This window comes from Ambystoma mexicanum, chromosome 4p, assembly GCF_040938575.1.
Source record: "Ambystoma mexicanum isolate Mex_15411 chromosome 4p, UKY_AmexF1_1, whole genome shotgun sequence".
Taxonomy (NCBI): Eukaryota; Metazoa; Chordata; class Amphibia; order Caudata; family Ambystomatidae; genus Ambystoma; species Ambystoma mexicanum.
This window is the reverse complement of record NC_090927.1, coordinates 42852038-42869353: the sequence shown is the minus strand read 5'-3', so window position 1 is coordinate 42869353 and position 17316 is coordinate 42852038. Positions and strand designations below refer to the sequence as shown.

The 17316-nt window shown below is 43.2% G+C and overlaps 1 protein-coding gene across 3 annotated transcripts in view; it reads left to right on the top strand.

Annotated features, from left to right (window-relative positions):
• The window catches only part of LOC138452946 (phosphatidylinositol N-acetylglucosaminyltransferase subunit Q-like), a 718081-nt gene that overhangs the window by 496805 nt on the left and 203960 nt on the right, over positions 1-17316 (top strand). For all 3 annotated transcript variants that reach the window (XM_069605315.1, XM_069605313.1, XM_069605314.1), the window contains exon 9: positions 2424-2538. In XM_069605315.1, coding sequence (XP_069461416.1) covers positions 2424-2538 — 115 coding nt within the window. The remainder of the gene's footprint in view (positions 1-2423; positions 2539-17316) is intronic.

The window sequence follows — 17316 nt, the reverse complement described above, 5'->3', positions numbered from 1 at the left end:
GACCTTTTTCTGTCAGCGTATCCCCAGAGCTGGCCTTTTGATGTTCTTGGGATTTACTAAAATGTGATTGGACTATAGACCCAACCACCGCCATATGTCCCTTTAAGCTCTGAGCAGTCTGGCATAGGGGTAATATGGCCTCTTTCCATGTTTCTCTCAGCATATCGAGAACATCCCTAGGGTCTCGTTCATAGAGAAGCTCAAATGGGTAGAAGCCTAGGGGAGGATTGGAGTGTTTTCGAACAGCAAATAGGGCCCACGGTAGCATAGTGCCCCAATTTCTCCCAACAGCCTCTACTAACTTCTTAAGGACAGTTTTTAAGGTCTTATTAAATCGTTCTACTAACACGTCAGTTTGTGGGTGAGGCACCAAAGTCCTGAGGGTTTTGATCTGTAGGACAAACTTCTTTTACTTCCGTCATAAGCCGGCTCATGAAAGTGGTTCCCTGGTCAGTCAGGATTTCTTTAGGGACGCCCACACGGGACAAGAACGGAAGCAAATGTTTGAGGATTTGTTGTGTAGTGTTAGACCTCATAGCGAAAGCCTCTGGATATTTAGTGACATAATCCAATATGACTAAGATGTATCGGTTTCCTTGTTTGGAAGGTTCCAGAGTCCCTGCAATGTCCATTCCTATTCTTGAAAAGGGTATATCAATAATAGGAAGTGGTTGTAGGGGAACCACTCTCCTATTGCAACGTGGTACTACAATTTGAGAGCGCGAGTCCCATCCATTCCAAAGTCACCCCTGTAGTAAGCCATGTTTGAGGCAAGAAAAGGGACCCTCCTTAGTTCTTCCTTTTTCCTCAGGAATAACTTTGAGTAAGGCATCTGCTAACACTGGGTCATTACGGTCTGCAAAGGCCAAATCAGCAATTATTTCAGTATCATCTTCACCAGGGGAAATCTTTCTTCGCTCAGGGGTGATATATGGTTCTCTATCTGCCTCCCCAAAACCCTTTGTTTCTCTCTTTGTTTCGTGAGGATAGCTCAGGGGCAACGTGTTCGCCTTGGAAGCAAGATGACACAGATCAACACAGGTTCTATCCCCGGGTCTGCACTTAGAAACCTCTGGGTATTAAGCACGTTATAAATAACCTGTCATAGCTCTCAGTATCTTCTAGTTTGGTTTTTTCTCTTATTTTGGGGAACAGTGCTTTCTCCAAAATAGCTTGAGCTGCTTTGTCGCTGGCCTTGAAGTGATAGGGTTGCTTACCATTGTTTTGTAGCATTATTTTGACATCCCCTCTAAAGTCTGAGTCTGACACCTGCCATTACATCTAGCCCACACTTCGAAGCCAGACCAGACTTTGAGGCCAACCTGTTGTCAGTCCCAGAGAGGGGGGGGGGGATCAGTACTAAATCCGTTGGTATTAACTGTCTTTCGCCTGGTTCTATGACTGCTTCCCTACTACTGGAAAGATCAAATCCTATTGGCTCCTTAGTGGTGACTGAGGGAGAACTAGCACACTCACTAATTTTGGTAAAAGTAAGGTTCCCCCAGTTTGTATCAACCCGGTCTGATCGCATTCCTAACACCATAAGGGTGCAGAAGTAAGGCATGTTTTAAATTAGAAACTATTATTATTCAAGAAAGGGTTGGAAAAATGCCTCTCTGTCCCTAAAACTAAGAGGTGTTTCCCTGCCTCAAAGAGAATGAAGGAAATTGTCAGAATGTCCAAAACAAACAGTTTGCCCCCGTCTTGTCTCAAAAGCCTACCTTTGTCCCCAACACTAATAACTTAAACCAACTGTGCAAGTATGATATCTTCTAAAGTAAAGTGTTCATTGTGGTTCCAACCAACAGAAAGGTGTCCAGTCTCTTATGTAGTTAAAACTGGCGAAATAAAAAAATGTTCACAAATGTAGAACTCCAAGGGTACGGTCCTGGTCCTTTTCCCTATGTTCCTTCCTGTTCTACTTTCTTCCCTTGTGGGCCTCTCTGGCCTGTATTTTCGTAAGCAAATGGGGTATACTGCGTTCTCTGAGAATGGTTGTCTCCAATCCCATAAGGGGCTTCCTCCCCCATGTGATCCTCCCTCAGTGCACCATCCCCAAGTTCACTTTTGTACTGTGGGCGCACTGCCTGGGCCATGGGAAAGGTCTCCCCTTATGGCAGAAGGGAAGACATTACTCAGATTAGTCACAGCTGACAGTTATATATGCCTTCATTTCCCTAAAGCCAGAGCTTTAGACAGCTCAGAAACAATAGGTTTTCAGAGAGAAGCCATCCTCAGGGAGCTAAAGGTCTGGCCTTTGTCTATGTAGAAGTCAAGTAGAAGGGTAGTATTTTGTCTTTTGTTGGGGGAGGATTTCCTTTAAACCTGTAGGTATGAGAGGATTTGTTATTACTTTGATACATGCTAGTCAGGATGAAGGATTTGTCATTCAATCCCATGAAGTCTTGTTTTTCTCTTCGTAGCTTCGGCTCCTCGTGGTGCTGGTGCAAGGTGTTATTCATCTCCTGGTGGACCTCATTGTTTGCCTTCCACTATATTCAGTTGGGCTCCGTCTTTGTCGCTCCTACAGACTAGCAGGTAAGTGCATCACTTTGCCAAATGCATCTGTCATCCGAGCGCTCCTGTCCTATTGCCACTGTAAACTGCTCCTGCCAATTTTCTCTGTCCCATTTGTCCAACTTCTGGTTCACAATTACTGTATCTGTTCAGGTCACATTCTCTCTAGCCTCACCAAATATGCTGGCATCATTTTCTGAGAAGTTTGGTGATCTTGTACAGTGTTGCACTCGAATTAATAACCTGTCAAGGAAAAAAATATATATATATATTTTTTTTTTTTTTATTTGTTTTGGCTTAAGCCTTTACAAAAAGAAAAACATTACAAAACAATTTGCATTAAGTATAAAAAGGACCAAACTTGTGTTGAAATTTCTTATATTCCACCAACCCTGCCAAATTTTCTAGTCCTATGAATACCATGTTTAGGTACATTTATCCTTTTGGATCGTTGTGTTAGATTGTCACACCACTTTCTATTAGCACCTGGATTGCTGCAAACGTAAGTGCAGCATTCTTTCCTGAGATAATTCTGTCCCAGAGGAAGTCTGTTACTATGTCTTCCTCCCTCCGTACCAGATCTCTAAAGAATCTTAATCGCTGTGGCCAGGTGCCTTCGCAATCCATTAGAATATGCTTTAACGTTTGTTTTGCAGGGTTTGAGCAGATTGAGCATAATTTTATTGCCATGTGACCTTGATTACGTTTTACCAGAACAGCCCCACAGTGGACGAGATTCAGTCTCATTCTGAGGAAGACTGAACGCAACTTTCTATTTGGAGATTTCAGTAGATAGCATGAGAGAGATCCTAGTTTCTTATCTACCCTCAAAAATGTGTTTTGATTTGGGTCCTCTCTTACTTTCTCCACTGTTTCAATCCAGTCCCATTCTTCTAGTCTGCATTTTACTTTAAGTGGATTTAGAGCCAGAGTCTCTTCATTTAAATCCAGTTTCTTTAGCATTTCCAACGTTTTCCTTTCCAGTGAAATGAGAATAGCAGATTTTTTCAATAATGCTTCGTGTTTAAGGTCTCCATACAACGTCGAGTCCTTGCTTAGTGTTATTTCCCTGAACAGTGAAATGAGCTTCCAGTCGGCCATACAATTTAGAGATTTTAGGCCTAGTTCGAATCTTAGGCTTTTTAAGGTTGCACAATTTGGGAGACCCAGAACTCTTTTCCAGAGGCGACCCTCATAGTTGTCCCAGTTTATGAACCAAAGATCCGGTTTTGCTTCAAGTCCGTATAGAACAACTGGAACCACTTTGGCGAGATAGAACTTTACCAAGGGCAAAATGGAGAACTTACAAAATTTATAATTTAACTTAATCATCTGTGATGTAAATTGTGTTATTTTAGCTGACACTTCATTTTCTACTTTGTATGTTGCTGGATGGGCATAGATGTTATATCCCAGATATTTTATGGTTTCTACTGTTTTAATCCGTTCTCCTCCCATATTCCAGTTTATATATTTTGCTTTTGACAATGGGTGTTTGAAAATCAAAATGTTCGATTTAGATGGATTAACTGTCAATTTATTTAATCCTACGTATTCATCCAGTTTGTCAAGTAGGTGTTGTAGCCCAATTGGTGTTCTGTCGAGGAGAACTATGTCATCTGCATACGCCAACCAGCAGATTTCCCTCCCATTTAGTATTGGGCGTATCAAAGCAGATGTTTCTAAAAAATGGCCCATATCCGCCAGGAACAAGTTGAAGAACAGAGGCGCCCCCAAACACCCTTGTCTTACACCTCTATTAACTTCAACTAGTCTGGACAGATGACCCATCGCGTCGAGCCGTATTCTTAGATTGGTGTTTTTATGAAGTTCCACTAAAATTGATAGAAGAGATTCTGGCATTCCCCAGTTCCGGAGTTTGTCCCACAGTAGGACTCGTTCAACCTGATCGAAAGCTTTAGATAGATCTATCCAGGCTCCGTACAGCATTTGTTTTTTCCCCCCTCTTTTTTGCTCATTCAAGATGTTTAACATCAGGCCATTAATAGATGTTGAGTGGCCTTTGCGGAATCCTGTTTGAAAGCGTGATAGAATGTTACAGTCTTCGACCCATTTCGAGACATGAGTTAGTAATAGTCTCATGAAGACTTTGCTTTCAATGTCCAGCAATGCTATCGGTCTGTAGTTCATTGGAATACGACGATCCCCAGATTTAAAGAAGGGTATTATAAGGGCCGTTTTCCAGGAAGCTGGAAAGGTTCGTTGCTTTAGTATTTCTTTAAAGAGAGCGGATAGTAATTTTGACCACAATGTTGGTTCGCTTTTCAGTGCCTGATAGGTCAAGCCATTTAGACCCGAGGCTTTTGATGTTGAGGAGTTGGCTATAATTTCCCGTATGTCTTCTTCACAGAAATTGAGTTGCCAATGGGTATCTGGTTTGGGTATAAATTCACGGGTCTCGTCGCTCTTAAATGTCTCTGTCAGGTAGCTCACCCAGCCATCTTCTGAAACTAAGTTACATAATGATTGTGCATGATCCCCTTCAAACTGGTTCATTACTTCCCAGAAGTTCTTGCTATTTTTTTCTCTGAGTGTTTTAAGTATGTGCTCGCCATCTGTTTGCATCCGAAGAGCATTATGAGAGATCGACCATGATTTGTTGGCTTTTTGGGTTCTTATTTCAGTTTTCATATCCTCCGCTGAAAGTCCTGCCTTTTTGATGACTCTTAACGTTTTCCTATGCTCTCTTTTTCTTCTTTGTATGGATTCGTCAAAGGCATGCAGATGTTTCTGTTTGGCTTCTCCCGCTAAATATTTGGGTGCTAGGGTTGCCCATAGGAAGTTGGTAAATCTGTGTGGATCACAATGTGATTTCCATATGTGATCAGGGATCGTTTTGAGTTTTCCATTTAGATTGGTTCCCCCATCTTTATATTTTACGACTCTAAGTTTTCCTTTCTTCCCCTCAAGCAACTGTAGTTCTCGTTCAGCTTCTGTCATTAGAATATTTTCGAGTGACAACTCCAATCTACTGTGGTCACTGCCAGGCTCCTGTTTTATTTTTAATGTGTATGGCAAGGCATGCAGAGTTTTTGAAACAAGGATATAGTCTAAAGCTGAAGATGAGTTCCCTCTTCTCCAGGTTATGTATGGTTCTTTTACACCCTCCTGTGAGCCCACTACCATGTGGAGGTCCCATTGTTCCATAAAATCCTGCCATTTTTTTCCCCCCCCGAGTAGTTTTCCTATGGGTTCCTCGATCTCGGTCTCCTTTTAGGGGATATAGGCAATTTGTGTTGAAGTCTCCAGCTACCACGATCTTACTAGAAACTAGGGTTGTTTTTAATAGTTCGAATAGAGATGCTAAGTTCTCTAGAAAACAGTCTAGTTTCGATGTTGCAGGGTTCCAGTAAATGTTTACAAAGACCCAAGTTGTCGTAGTTTCTTGTGTAGATACTTCGGCTCTGCATGCCTGAATGCCCTGTGGATTTTTCCATAATTCCTTTACATTTTTAAAGACTTGGTTTTTTAGTGCTATTAGTAAGCCTCCTGAGGGCCGGCCCAACGGTTTTTGTACGGCTGACAGACAGTGAACTATATACCCTTCAATGTTTAGCGGATTGACCAACCAGGTTTCTTGTAAAAGAATCGCATCCCCCTGATTGAATAAGTGTCTCCTTGTTTCTTTATCTCTGATGACACTAGAGCCTCTTGTGTTCCAACTAAAGACGTTGACATGGTTCTTTCTAAAGTCGTTGTGTGCCCAGGCCCGACTTCTTCAGAACTTCTGAAAATATGTCTGAAAGGAACATGGGGGTGTTTTCTTTTGTTTTGAGGTCTTTTTCTAAATTTCCTTGCTTTGTAAGGATTGCATCATTTTGATATATTGTTTCTTTGTTTGGGCGTGGGAGAAAGCAGTGTTTGGCCATAGTGTTGTTTTTCTTATCATTGCATGAAACTTCCAGTCCATAGGATTCCAACTCAATTGAGTTTCGCAAGACATCCTTTTTTGCGTTTGCTGAGGTCATAATGAGTTCAACCAGGAATGGATCACTTGATAGCGGGAATTTCACGCTTTCGATGTCATTGGATTTAAAAGAGTGGAGGTCTCCTATTTTTTGTATTATATTCAGAATCACTCCCCGATTTAAGGATTTATAGTGGCCGTGGTTTGAGCGCAGTCTCAACCAAATCCTTTCATTGGCATTGGCATTTCCCACTGATGTATTTTCTGTTGGTTTGTCACATATTTCGGAGAGTAAATGGATACCTGCAGCATTCTCCTCACAATGCATCTGGGTATCAAGTTTGATGGATTTCCCTTCTCCGTTTTTGGTTTGGTTGTCATTTATTTCAGGTGTGTTTTTCCCCAGCATGTTTGCTGGAACAGTTGCACCTGGAAGGGTTGTGCTTGAGTCCTTGAAAGCCAACGGCTTCTTTGTTAGAAAAATGGGGGCAATTTTCCTGTTGGTTTATGGCAGTGACATTCCCATAAGGTCTTTTTGCTGCTGACTGCCTTCTTTTCTGTGTAAAAATTGGAGCCCATTTGACTACTTTGGCTATATTCTCTTTTTGAGGTTGAGCGACTAGTTTTTTTATTCTTGGTGTTTCCTCTTGATTTATCTGTTTTTTCAGATCCTTTCCGATCTCTATGCTTTTCTTTTTTAGATTGTTTTTTTGTCCTATCAACTCCTCTGTTTGTAAGCCAATGCTTGCTTTTGTTATTGGAACTATATCGTCCAATTGTTTGTCTTTAGTAAAATTGGCCTTTGTCGGGATGTCAATTTTGACCTTCTGGATTCCTTTTCCTATTTTGGATTTATTTTCTTTTATGCCAATACGAGGGTTTTTAGAGTCGCCCACAATAGTGTCCTGCTCCTCACTAATCCCAACGGATTGTTTTTTTTCTTGGATCTTACCTTTTTCTTTTTCAATTTTGTTTTGCTTCAACCCTTTGTTATGTTTACTTTTGTTTCTAGACTGTAAAGATTTAGAACTCTTTCTCTTTGCCAAACGATTTCTCCTTTTTCTTCTGCCTCTTGATGTTTGTTCCCCTTGTTCTTGCCATTCCTGAGGTTTTTCCGCCTGACTGGCTTTTGGGTTTTCAGATTTAGTATCTTTTATATTTTTTCCGGTATCTGCCTCTTCCTCTAGTACTGTAGCTAGTCTTAAGAATTCTTCCATTATTGAATCTGAAAGTGGGGTGTCCTCCAGTGAGTATTCCTGAATTTTTTCTGGGGTTTCTTCTGTTTGAGCTGGGGGCAGTTGTCCCTTTAAGGCTGAAAAAATCTCTTTCAAAAGTGTGTTTTGGTTTTCAATTTGATTTTTTTCTTTCAGTGATTGCTGAATCGAGGAGATGTCGAGTCCTTGTTTTACAATCTCAATATTCAGTGCCTGAATTGGGGTGCTCAGTTTTGTATTCATGGCATTTGCCAGGCCCACTAGAGTAGAGTCACAAAGAGAAATTTCTTTAGTCATTTCTAGCAATGTCCCGTTTTGCGATTGGACCTCTCCTTTTAGCATCTCAAAAACTGAAACCAATGAACTAAGAACAAAGTTCAGTGCTTTCAATGTGTCTGTATTTGGATTCGTTGTTGTTTCTTCGTCATCTTTTCTTTCTAAGTCCCTTTGTTCCAGCATTAGCTGTGCAACAGTTGATGAGGATTGTAGATTTTGTGGGGTTGGGATGAATACATTATCTTCCTCAGGTGAGGTACATATTTCTTTTTCCAGATGTGCTGCAACAATATGTATTTCTGTACTAGAAGTCGGGGATTGTGAGTAAAAGATTCGCCTTCAATGTCACTGTGGCTTTTATGTCGTTTATTCCCGAAGTGGTTTTCTATTTTACTTTGTATTTTTCTTGTTGAAACAGTGTATTCTAACCCTTTTTTCCAGTTATTCATTATAGCGATATTTGGATTTTTCTTTGTCTGACTTTTTGTTGGAGTACTATGTTTTTCACCAGCATGTACCAGAGCTTGAGTTTTTTGTCCATTCATCAGATTAGCATTCTCCTGAGCGAGTTGAGCAGTTGGTATGATCATTTCACTGCTTTGGTTTAAGTACGATCCATTCCCTGCCCCTTCCATGTCTTTAGTGCTGCGAAGTTTCATCAAGTTTGGTTTAATCAACAATCTGTGATTTCTACACCGTTTGTTGGTAGAAAGTTGGTAGAAAGTGATAAGCGATGTGTCTACAACTTAAAATAAGTCAGGGGGTAGTTAGTCACTTTGCCTCAGAAGTGCTTACTACCGAGGATGAAGATGTGGTGCTAGATGGTCGCTTTAGATATTTCAGGTCTGAGGGAAAAAGGCCTTTATCAAGTCGTACTTAGAGGAAACAGCGTGATCAAAGGATATAATTTCCCGCAGTCTCACGTTGCGTGAACAAGCATTGTAACGATGTAGACCTTACCTCAGGTTCACCTCGGCTATTAATGGCTGCTGTTGATTCTCATGCAGGTCACATGTAGTTTTTTGCGCCAACTGCGCCAAACAGCCGCACAACAGCCAGAGGGCTTGTCTCCTACGGGCTTAACGCCGCGAGGGTGGATGGCTCGGCGTTTTGTTGGTAACAAGGTCACGTGATACGTCACGTGACTCGCAGAAGCCCGCCTCCTCCAGGAAGCACAGGCACCGGCAAGAGCCTCCTCACGGCTCGCAGTGCTGGGTTCTCAAAAAGCAAAAACGTTTGTCCTGCAAAGCACAACTGAGTTCACCAAGTGCTGCAGTATTCGCCCCTCGGGCGGATGGCTCGGCGTTTTGTTGGTAACAAGGTCACGTGATACGTCACGTGACTCGCAGAAGCCCGCCTCCTCCAGGAAGCACAGGCACCGGCAAGAGCCTCCTCACGGCTCGCAGTGCTGGGTTCTCAAAAAGCAAAAACGTTTGTCCTGCAAAGCACAACTGAGTTCACCAAGTGCTGCAGTATTTAAATATATATTTAAAAGAAAAACATGTGATTCTATTTGACCCTGATGAGTAAAGAAAATGTAATTTGTTTCCACATTTCTTGTTTTATGTATTTGTTCATTAACTCTCATTGTTGCATATAAAAATACTGAGTTGCACATGTGGTACATTTTTTAAATATATATATTTAGCCTGAATGTGCTACTACCTCATCAAGCTAATACCTAATAAGAGAAAATAGACATTTCATACAAATCAAAAAACGGTTTATACAATTCAAAGGGTAGGAGCGCAATGCACTGGTCAACCAACTTGACACTAGCCTAACATCATGAATGTATAAGTAAAATAGAAAAAGGTGACCATCCTACAATTATCAATCAAATCTATACAAAACTGAAGCAATGTTCCAAAGTTGTAGACAAGCCGTTCTATTTAATTGATTGCTGCCAACACGTGTTTCAACCTTTACTATCAGGTTGTCTTCAGGGCCACAATCACATGCTATATTTAGCACCTTGTACAGTGATGGCCTGCTAAGAGAGGACTTGCAGGGTGTGGAAACCAGGAGAGACAGGATTCCTTCCTAGCAATGTTATTTATTATGTGCCTTGGTGAACTGAGGTGGTAGCTTCCAAGTGAGGTTGCCATGCTTTTATTCCAGTCACAGTTTGTTCGATAGGTGATAGACCTTACACAGCTAAGCTCTGAACCCCCACCCCCTCCATCTACACTGCTAAAAGTCTGGATTTGGTATATTTTGGACTTGTTTTAAGTCAAAGCAGGAAGCGCTAACTGTTCATTATTCTCATACATGGCAGTGCAGACATTGCAGCTTTATGCCCAAAAATCTCTGGACATGAGAGGAACCTGAAGTTGAATAATCCCGAAATAGGAAACCTGATATGGCAACAACGAACAATACAATGGTTGTCTGCCCCAGGGTTTAAGTAGACAGGCTGTATCATTGCATTAGTTTGGACACGCTGTTTCATGCATTACTTCAGCAGCTATTGCTAATTGGAGTGATAATATCACTTTTTTTTTAAAACTGTTTTTAAATGTTATTCTGTTTATTACAAACTTTTAAAATATGTCTACATACATCTTTCCTCTCATTAATCATTTCATGAGGTCACATTTGTCATTTGATGTTAACAGTTCATCTTCAACAGTCAATCTTTACAATTTCATGGAATAAAGAGTGAGTCCTTTTTTTTGTTTTCTACAAGTTTTTAACTCTGTATCATCTTTTGTTAACCGGTCACTCACTTGAACTAGATAAAGGTTAGTGCATAGGTTAGTTTTTTGTTTGTTCCATCTGAGAGCACCGACCACCAATCTTCACCGCACATAGATGATCTTTCTAGTATATAGACTTCCAAGTGCCTAGTTCTCAATATTTTAAGTGCAGCAGGGCAGAATAAAATGAAATGCTTCAGGGTTTCATCTGCGCAGTTACTTAGTCTGCACTTAGGATCAACTGGTAGGTTGTTTTCCCTCGAGCATTGTCTCTTTGGTTTCAAACACGTTTAACTGAAATTTCATAAATATGGCTCTTTGAAGGTTGTTTGGGAACTTCTCCAAACTACTGGGTAGCTTATTCAGTGCTCTTGTCTCCAAAGCAACATATTGCATGAATCTGTGGCGTGATCTCTGATCAACAGTGTTCACCAAATCCTGTAGCCACAATTCTTTTTTAACTGAATTTGGATTTGCTAATAGTGTGTTATCAGTGTTAAGGTCGTCGAGGAGATTTTCGCACCTATCAGCCCATTGACATAGAATTGTTTTGTTCCTATTGCTCTTGGGTTATGCAGTATGTCAAATTGTGGAGGCCGGTCTTCAGCAATCATTTTTCTCTACGGCCACAGCATGTTCCAGGCCACTCTGGCATTTATAGAAGTGAGCCCCATCTCGTATCGAATGCACGCAGTCGGAACACCATTAGGAAGTCACAGCACTGTCCGCCCAAATGTGTTTTCAAAAAGATCCCATAATGAGTGCTAGCTGCCCAGTGCACATTCTGCTCCATGAATCGGGGCTGGCACGACCTTTTGCTTGTAAAAGTGGACTGTTGGTTTTAATGAAAATGTGCCATATTTTCTGTTTATTGCTAGGCCTTGGGCAGATAGTTGTTTACATTTTACTTTTGCCATTTTCACCCATGGAGCATCGTTAATACTGCTGTTGATCCACATGCCAAGATATTGAATTTGGTTCACACATCTGAGGGTTTCCTTCCCCAAGTGCCACTGTGGCTTCTTTTTGGACACTCCTTTTTTTTTCTTAGATTTTGGAGGATTAAGATTTCAGATTTCGTGGCATTTATCTTAAACCCGTTAGTGGTCACATACTTTTCCAGCGCAGAGAATTTTTGTTGAGGCCAATAGGTGTGACATCTAGAAGAACCAGGTAGTCTGCTTATAACATCCAACTGTTAGGGAGAATTCTCTGTTTAGGCTGAATTTCCCTACCTAGTGAGTCCCCCAGCAGCTTTGCTGGATTTCTGGGTTTATTTTTTCTCCCCTGCCAAGAGTGAGACTCTTTTACCCTCACTCTTGGGCATGTTGAAGTGTGTTTTCTTGGTTAACCCTTGTGTTGAATGGGCTATGGGGTCTTTTACTCCATAGGGCCTCATATATTTTTGTGATGTGGGTTACACAGCACCCTCTGTGCCGTAACCCAGGGGTGTCCTAGGGACTCCCCAACATAGACTCCATACCCTGGGACTGACTACTGTCTCCCAGGACATGTAAAGTCACCAAAGACTTTACTAGTCTTAAATCCTGAACAGAACCAGTACAAACCATCATATTGTGGACGTACTGGCTGGGGCAATTCGATTGCCCCAGGGTCTGTTAGTCGAGGGGGAACGTCTCCGTCCCCCCTGATCGAGTTTTGGCTGGTGGCAGTGGAAACTACGTTTTATATTCGACCGCGAATATTTTCCTATGGGATTTCCCATTGTTTTAGGCTAACACATTTAATTATTTATTTACGGTAGCCTTAAACATACCGCCGGTTTATATATTTATTATTATAACTCCGGTGGGGATTTTTTGCCAAAACTTGATGCTAAAATGGCGTTGGCATTCGCCTCTGTAACTCTGACCCAAAGTGGAGCCCTTTGTCCCACTTTTGGCGGGCTTCTCCACAGAAGCCCTCCAAAGTGGTGCCACTCTGTCTGGGGTACTTAGGAAGGGTGGAGGGGGATTTAGGCACCCTGGACTGCGTTACCTAGGTAACTCAAGTCGCACTCCGTCCTGATTGGCCCAAGTGGTGAGCCGGCCGGCTCACCACTTAGCATGTTTGAGTGACAGCTAGGCTGGGTGAATGGGGGTTTGCTGCATAAAAGCAGGGCTTTGGGGACTGGAACTTCAGAAGTCGCCACAGGACCTAAGAATCCAACGAGGGACGAGCTGAGCTGATCTGCTACGACGACACCGCCGGTGGAGCCCTGCTGGACCATCTCACCACTCTTCCCGACGACCGAGGAGAACTCTTAACGGGGTGGCTCCTTCCCTTGACTGGTGGGGACAACCAGTTTCACCTTCTTTCCGCTCTTCGAGGTATCTCGTGGCCGCCTTGCCAGTGCCAAGCACCCCGGCAACCGGAACCCCACCACTTTTACCCCAACCGCGAAAGTCGGTACAACCCTTTAACCGGAGGACTCCGCGGCTGGTTTCTTCCCGGGCAGTGCATCGACCCTCTTCTTCTGCTCTTCAGCGAGATCTTCTTCTCCCCTGACCGACGCCGAGCCTTGCTGCCACTGCCTGGAATACCTGCCCCCGCTGGAGGATCCTTTCCGTTAAGGTACCGTGTTCCGCCTGGCTTCCCTTGCCACCGACTGTACGGGGTAGTTTTAGCCCCCGGCTTTCGATCCTGGGATTGCCTGGGACACTTTGGCTAAACTTTCTAAGCCTCTCTAACTCTTTTCCGAACTCTTTTGCAAGACTCTGAATCTCTACCAACTGTGTGATCTTGGGCACGTTTTCGCTCTGTCTGCTCTAAGAGTGGGCCCTGCTTAGTGACTTTTGCTCACCTGTGACTTTGTGCTTCTTTGAGCCTATTGCAAGTGTTCTGGACCTTAGAGTGGTGTGTTTAACCTAATTCTGCTCCTTCTCCCTTCTTTTTACCTACTAGAGTGTCATCTAACGTTAAGCGCTCACCTCTGTTTGAATTATGTGGTGTTAACCTAGAGTTGTCTAGATAGGAATAAGGATTGGGACTGCTTTCCATATAACTGTGTTTAGAGTGTTTTACTATATTTTTGCTAGAGTGTTTTCAACTCATATGTTCTTGAAAATAAATAACTATATACTTTTGAAACCAAGCTCTGGTCAGTGTTTGCTTGTGCTATTGTGTCTGAGTACATATTGTGTATACTTTGCATACTGCCTAACTCTTCTTGAGGGAAGTCTGACTGCTCAGCCACAGCTACCAGGTAAATCTGGGTGGTGCAGACTGCTACCAAGTGGGTTTACTGCTATACCTGTGGTCTTAAATCTTTTGCAGTGTTCCCCAAGGGAACTGCACAGGTTTCTGCCTAACACTGGTGTACAGCGGTGGGATTTGTATTGAGTATACATTTTATTGTGCTTTGAATACCTTAGTGCAACTAACCACAAAGCTTAGCACTATAAAAGTAATCCTCTAACATGTCAGTTATAGAAAGCTATAGTCAAGAGTCCCTTGCAGCCAAAACTGCTGACTGTTTAAGAGTGCTCTGTAAACATAAGGATCTCCTGACTAAGGGCAAGAAAATGGAGCTGATTGAAAGATTGTTAGCTAACCAAAGTCTGGGTGATGGTTCAGAGGAACCTACCACTCCAGCAACTGTAGATGACAGTATTGAAGTTAACATGGAGCAAAATGTTGATGATTCTGAGGAAGAGTCAGAAGAGGAGGGTGAGGCTGTTGTAACTGTCCCCCCTAGGCCTCTGCCTGCTCTACCTGATGTACCTATTGGACCTTTACCAGGTCCCACATTTAGTCCTCAGTACTTTGAACTGGAGAAAATGAAACTAGAATTGGAGTATAAGAAACTTAATGCTCAAACTGACAAAGAACTAAGGCTAAGGGAAATGGAGCTCAAGTATGACTTAGAAATGAAGAAATTATCTGTTGGGAATGTTTCTCTCTCTGGCTCCTCTAGAAGTTCCAGTCCTAAAAGACCCCGGATGCCTAAAGAATTGATTGGTATGTATGAGCCTAAGTTGGATGTGTTGGATTGGTTGTCTCTGTTTGAATATAATCATGGGCTCCAGAACATCACAGGAAATGACTTACTCACCTGGTTGTTCTCTAGGCTTCCCCCTGTTGCAACTGATGTGGTAATGGAGATGGGGGAGGAGGATAGGAAGGACTATGAATGTGTGAAACTAGCTTTGATAGCTAGGTTTGGGAAGACCCCTTCCCAGTATCTTAAGAGGTTTAGGAGCCTCAAAAAGCATGATGGTACCCCTTGGGCTACCTGGGTGAGTGAATGTTTGAAAAACTTAGAGGGATGGATTAAGGGTTACAAGGTGAACACTTATGAAGGTATGAAGAATTTGTTTATGTTGGAGACTATTTATGATGCCTGCTCTCCTGAGCTCAGACAACACTTGGCTGATTCCAGGGAATTAGATTCCCGGAAACTAGCTAAGGCTGCTGACTTGTGGGTTGCCAACAGGGCCACTCACAAGGATTCTGGGGTAACTCAGAAGAAGGATGGGGAGAAACAGCCTAAAAAGGACTCCAAAGAGAATTCTAATACTACAAATTCCAAAGAGGGCCCCAAACAAAACTATAAGGGTAAGCCACAAGGGAAACCAAATCAGGCTAGTGTACCTTCTGGTCCCAGACCAGAAGGAGGTCAGAACAAGCCTCCATTCCAGCGAGCCTTTGGCTCATGCTTTGTTTGTAAGGCTACTGACCATGTGAAAGGAGATCCCAGATGTAAGGGTAAACCTTCAGGGGTCCAGCTTGCCTCCTTAGCCTTCGCTCCAGAAGAGGAAGTACATATGGCAAGTGGAAACTTTCTATTACTAGCTGATGAACCCACTGGAATCTCAGCTAGTGTTTCTTTAGTCTCCCTGGGGTTGTGGGAACAACAGAATTTAGATGTCTATAACTCTATTCCAGATAATACTAAAGAGTATTAGAAGGACAGTGTCCAGGTGAATGGTCAGGAGACTCCTGCCATTAGGGACACTGGAGCCAGCATAACTGTGGTGGATGAATCATTTTTCAAGGCAGAGGATGTTGCTAAGGCACCCAAATGCCTCACCAAGTTAGCTGGTGGGCCTGTGCAGATGTGTCCCCAGTTACCAGTTCTCATCCAATGTAATGATATGGCTGTAAAAATACCTGTCAGTGTACAATGTGAAGTGCCAGGTAGGGTTCTGTTGGGTAATGACCTCAAAGCTCTTGGAGTTGTGTCACATACCCCCAGACCACCTAGCAAAAGGTTACAGGAGCTCACAAAACCTGCAAGAGAGAAAACCCTGCGAGGGTTATCTCAGGAGGTGATGACGGAAATCACTCCTCTCCCACTGGAGCAACTCACTGCAGTAACTACCAGATCAGGAGCAAAGGGGCAACCCAAGACTCCTAGGAAAAAGCCAGCAGCAAGCACTCCAGTGCTTCCAACAAGGACTTCCCCTAGGTTGTCCAAAGTTACACCTGTAACTCCACCTCCAGCTGAGGCTGAGAGGGAGGTACAACCCTGTGTGGTTGAGCTAGACTCTGAGGAAGAGCTAGAGGGAGGCCCAAACCTTATTGGAGATTTGGACCCTGAGGACCATCCTGAGCTGCAGTCTTTACTGGCAGAAGGTGGGCCTAGCAGGGCAGCTTTTCGTAAGGGGCAAAGAGAATGTCCAACTCTGGAAGGTCTCCGCCACCCGGCAGCTTCTCAGGCTGATGGGCAAGAGCCTGGGAAGTATAGGTTACACTGGGAAGATGGCCTCTTCTACAGTGAACCGACTGAGTCTGAACCTGGAGACTACAAACGCCTTGTAGTCCCACAAGAGAACAGACAACAGTTCTTACAACTAGCCCATGAGATACCTTTGGCTGGTCACTTGAGTTTCAAGAAGACCAAGGAAAGGCTCTCTCTCTACTTTTATTGGCCAAAGATGGGGGCTGAAGTAGATAGATATTGTAAGAGCTGCCACACCTGCCAGACTTCTGGTAAGGTTGGTTCCACGAATGTGGCACCTTTAGTGCCTCTCCCAGTTGTGGGAGTCCCATTTGAGAGGGTAGGGATTGACATTGTTGGTCCCCTTGATCCCCCAACCTCCTCAGGCAACAGGTTTATCCTTGTTGTAGTAGACCATGCTACTAGGTACCCTGAGGCAATTCCTATGAGGACTGTTACAGCTCCGGCTGTGGCTAAGGCCCTCCTTGGTATTTTTACCAGGGTTGGGTTTCCTAAGGAGGTAATCTCTGACAGGGGGTCAAACTTTATGTCCCACTACATGAAAGCCATGTGAAAAACCTGTGGAGTTACCTACAAGTTCTCAACCGCATACCACCCTCAGACAAACGGGTTGGTTGAAAGGTTTAACAGAACCATGAAGAGCATGATAGGTGCTTTAGAAGAACCCCTTAAGAAAAAGTGGGACCTTCTACTGCCATGCCTTCTCTTTGCTTATAGAGAAGTCCCTCAGGAGGGAGTAGGCTGTTCTCCCTTTGAGCTTCTCTATGGCCATCCAGTCAGAGGTCCATTGGCCCTGATTAAGGAGGGATTGGAAGGTGCTCCTCCCCTCAAGCCAGTCAGAGTGACTGACTATGTGATAGGTCTCCGGAGGAGAATGTCACACATGATGGCAGAAGCAAGTGACAACTTGAAAGCTGGTCAAGCCCTGGTCAAACATTGGCACGACCAGAAGGCTAACATGGTTGAGTTTACTCAAGACCAGCTAGTTCTAGTTATGCT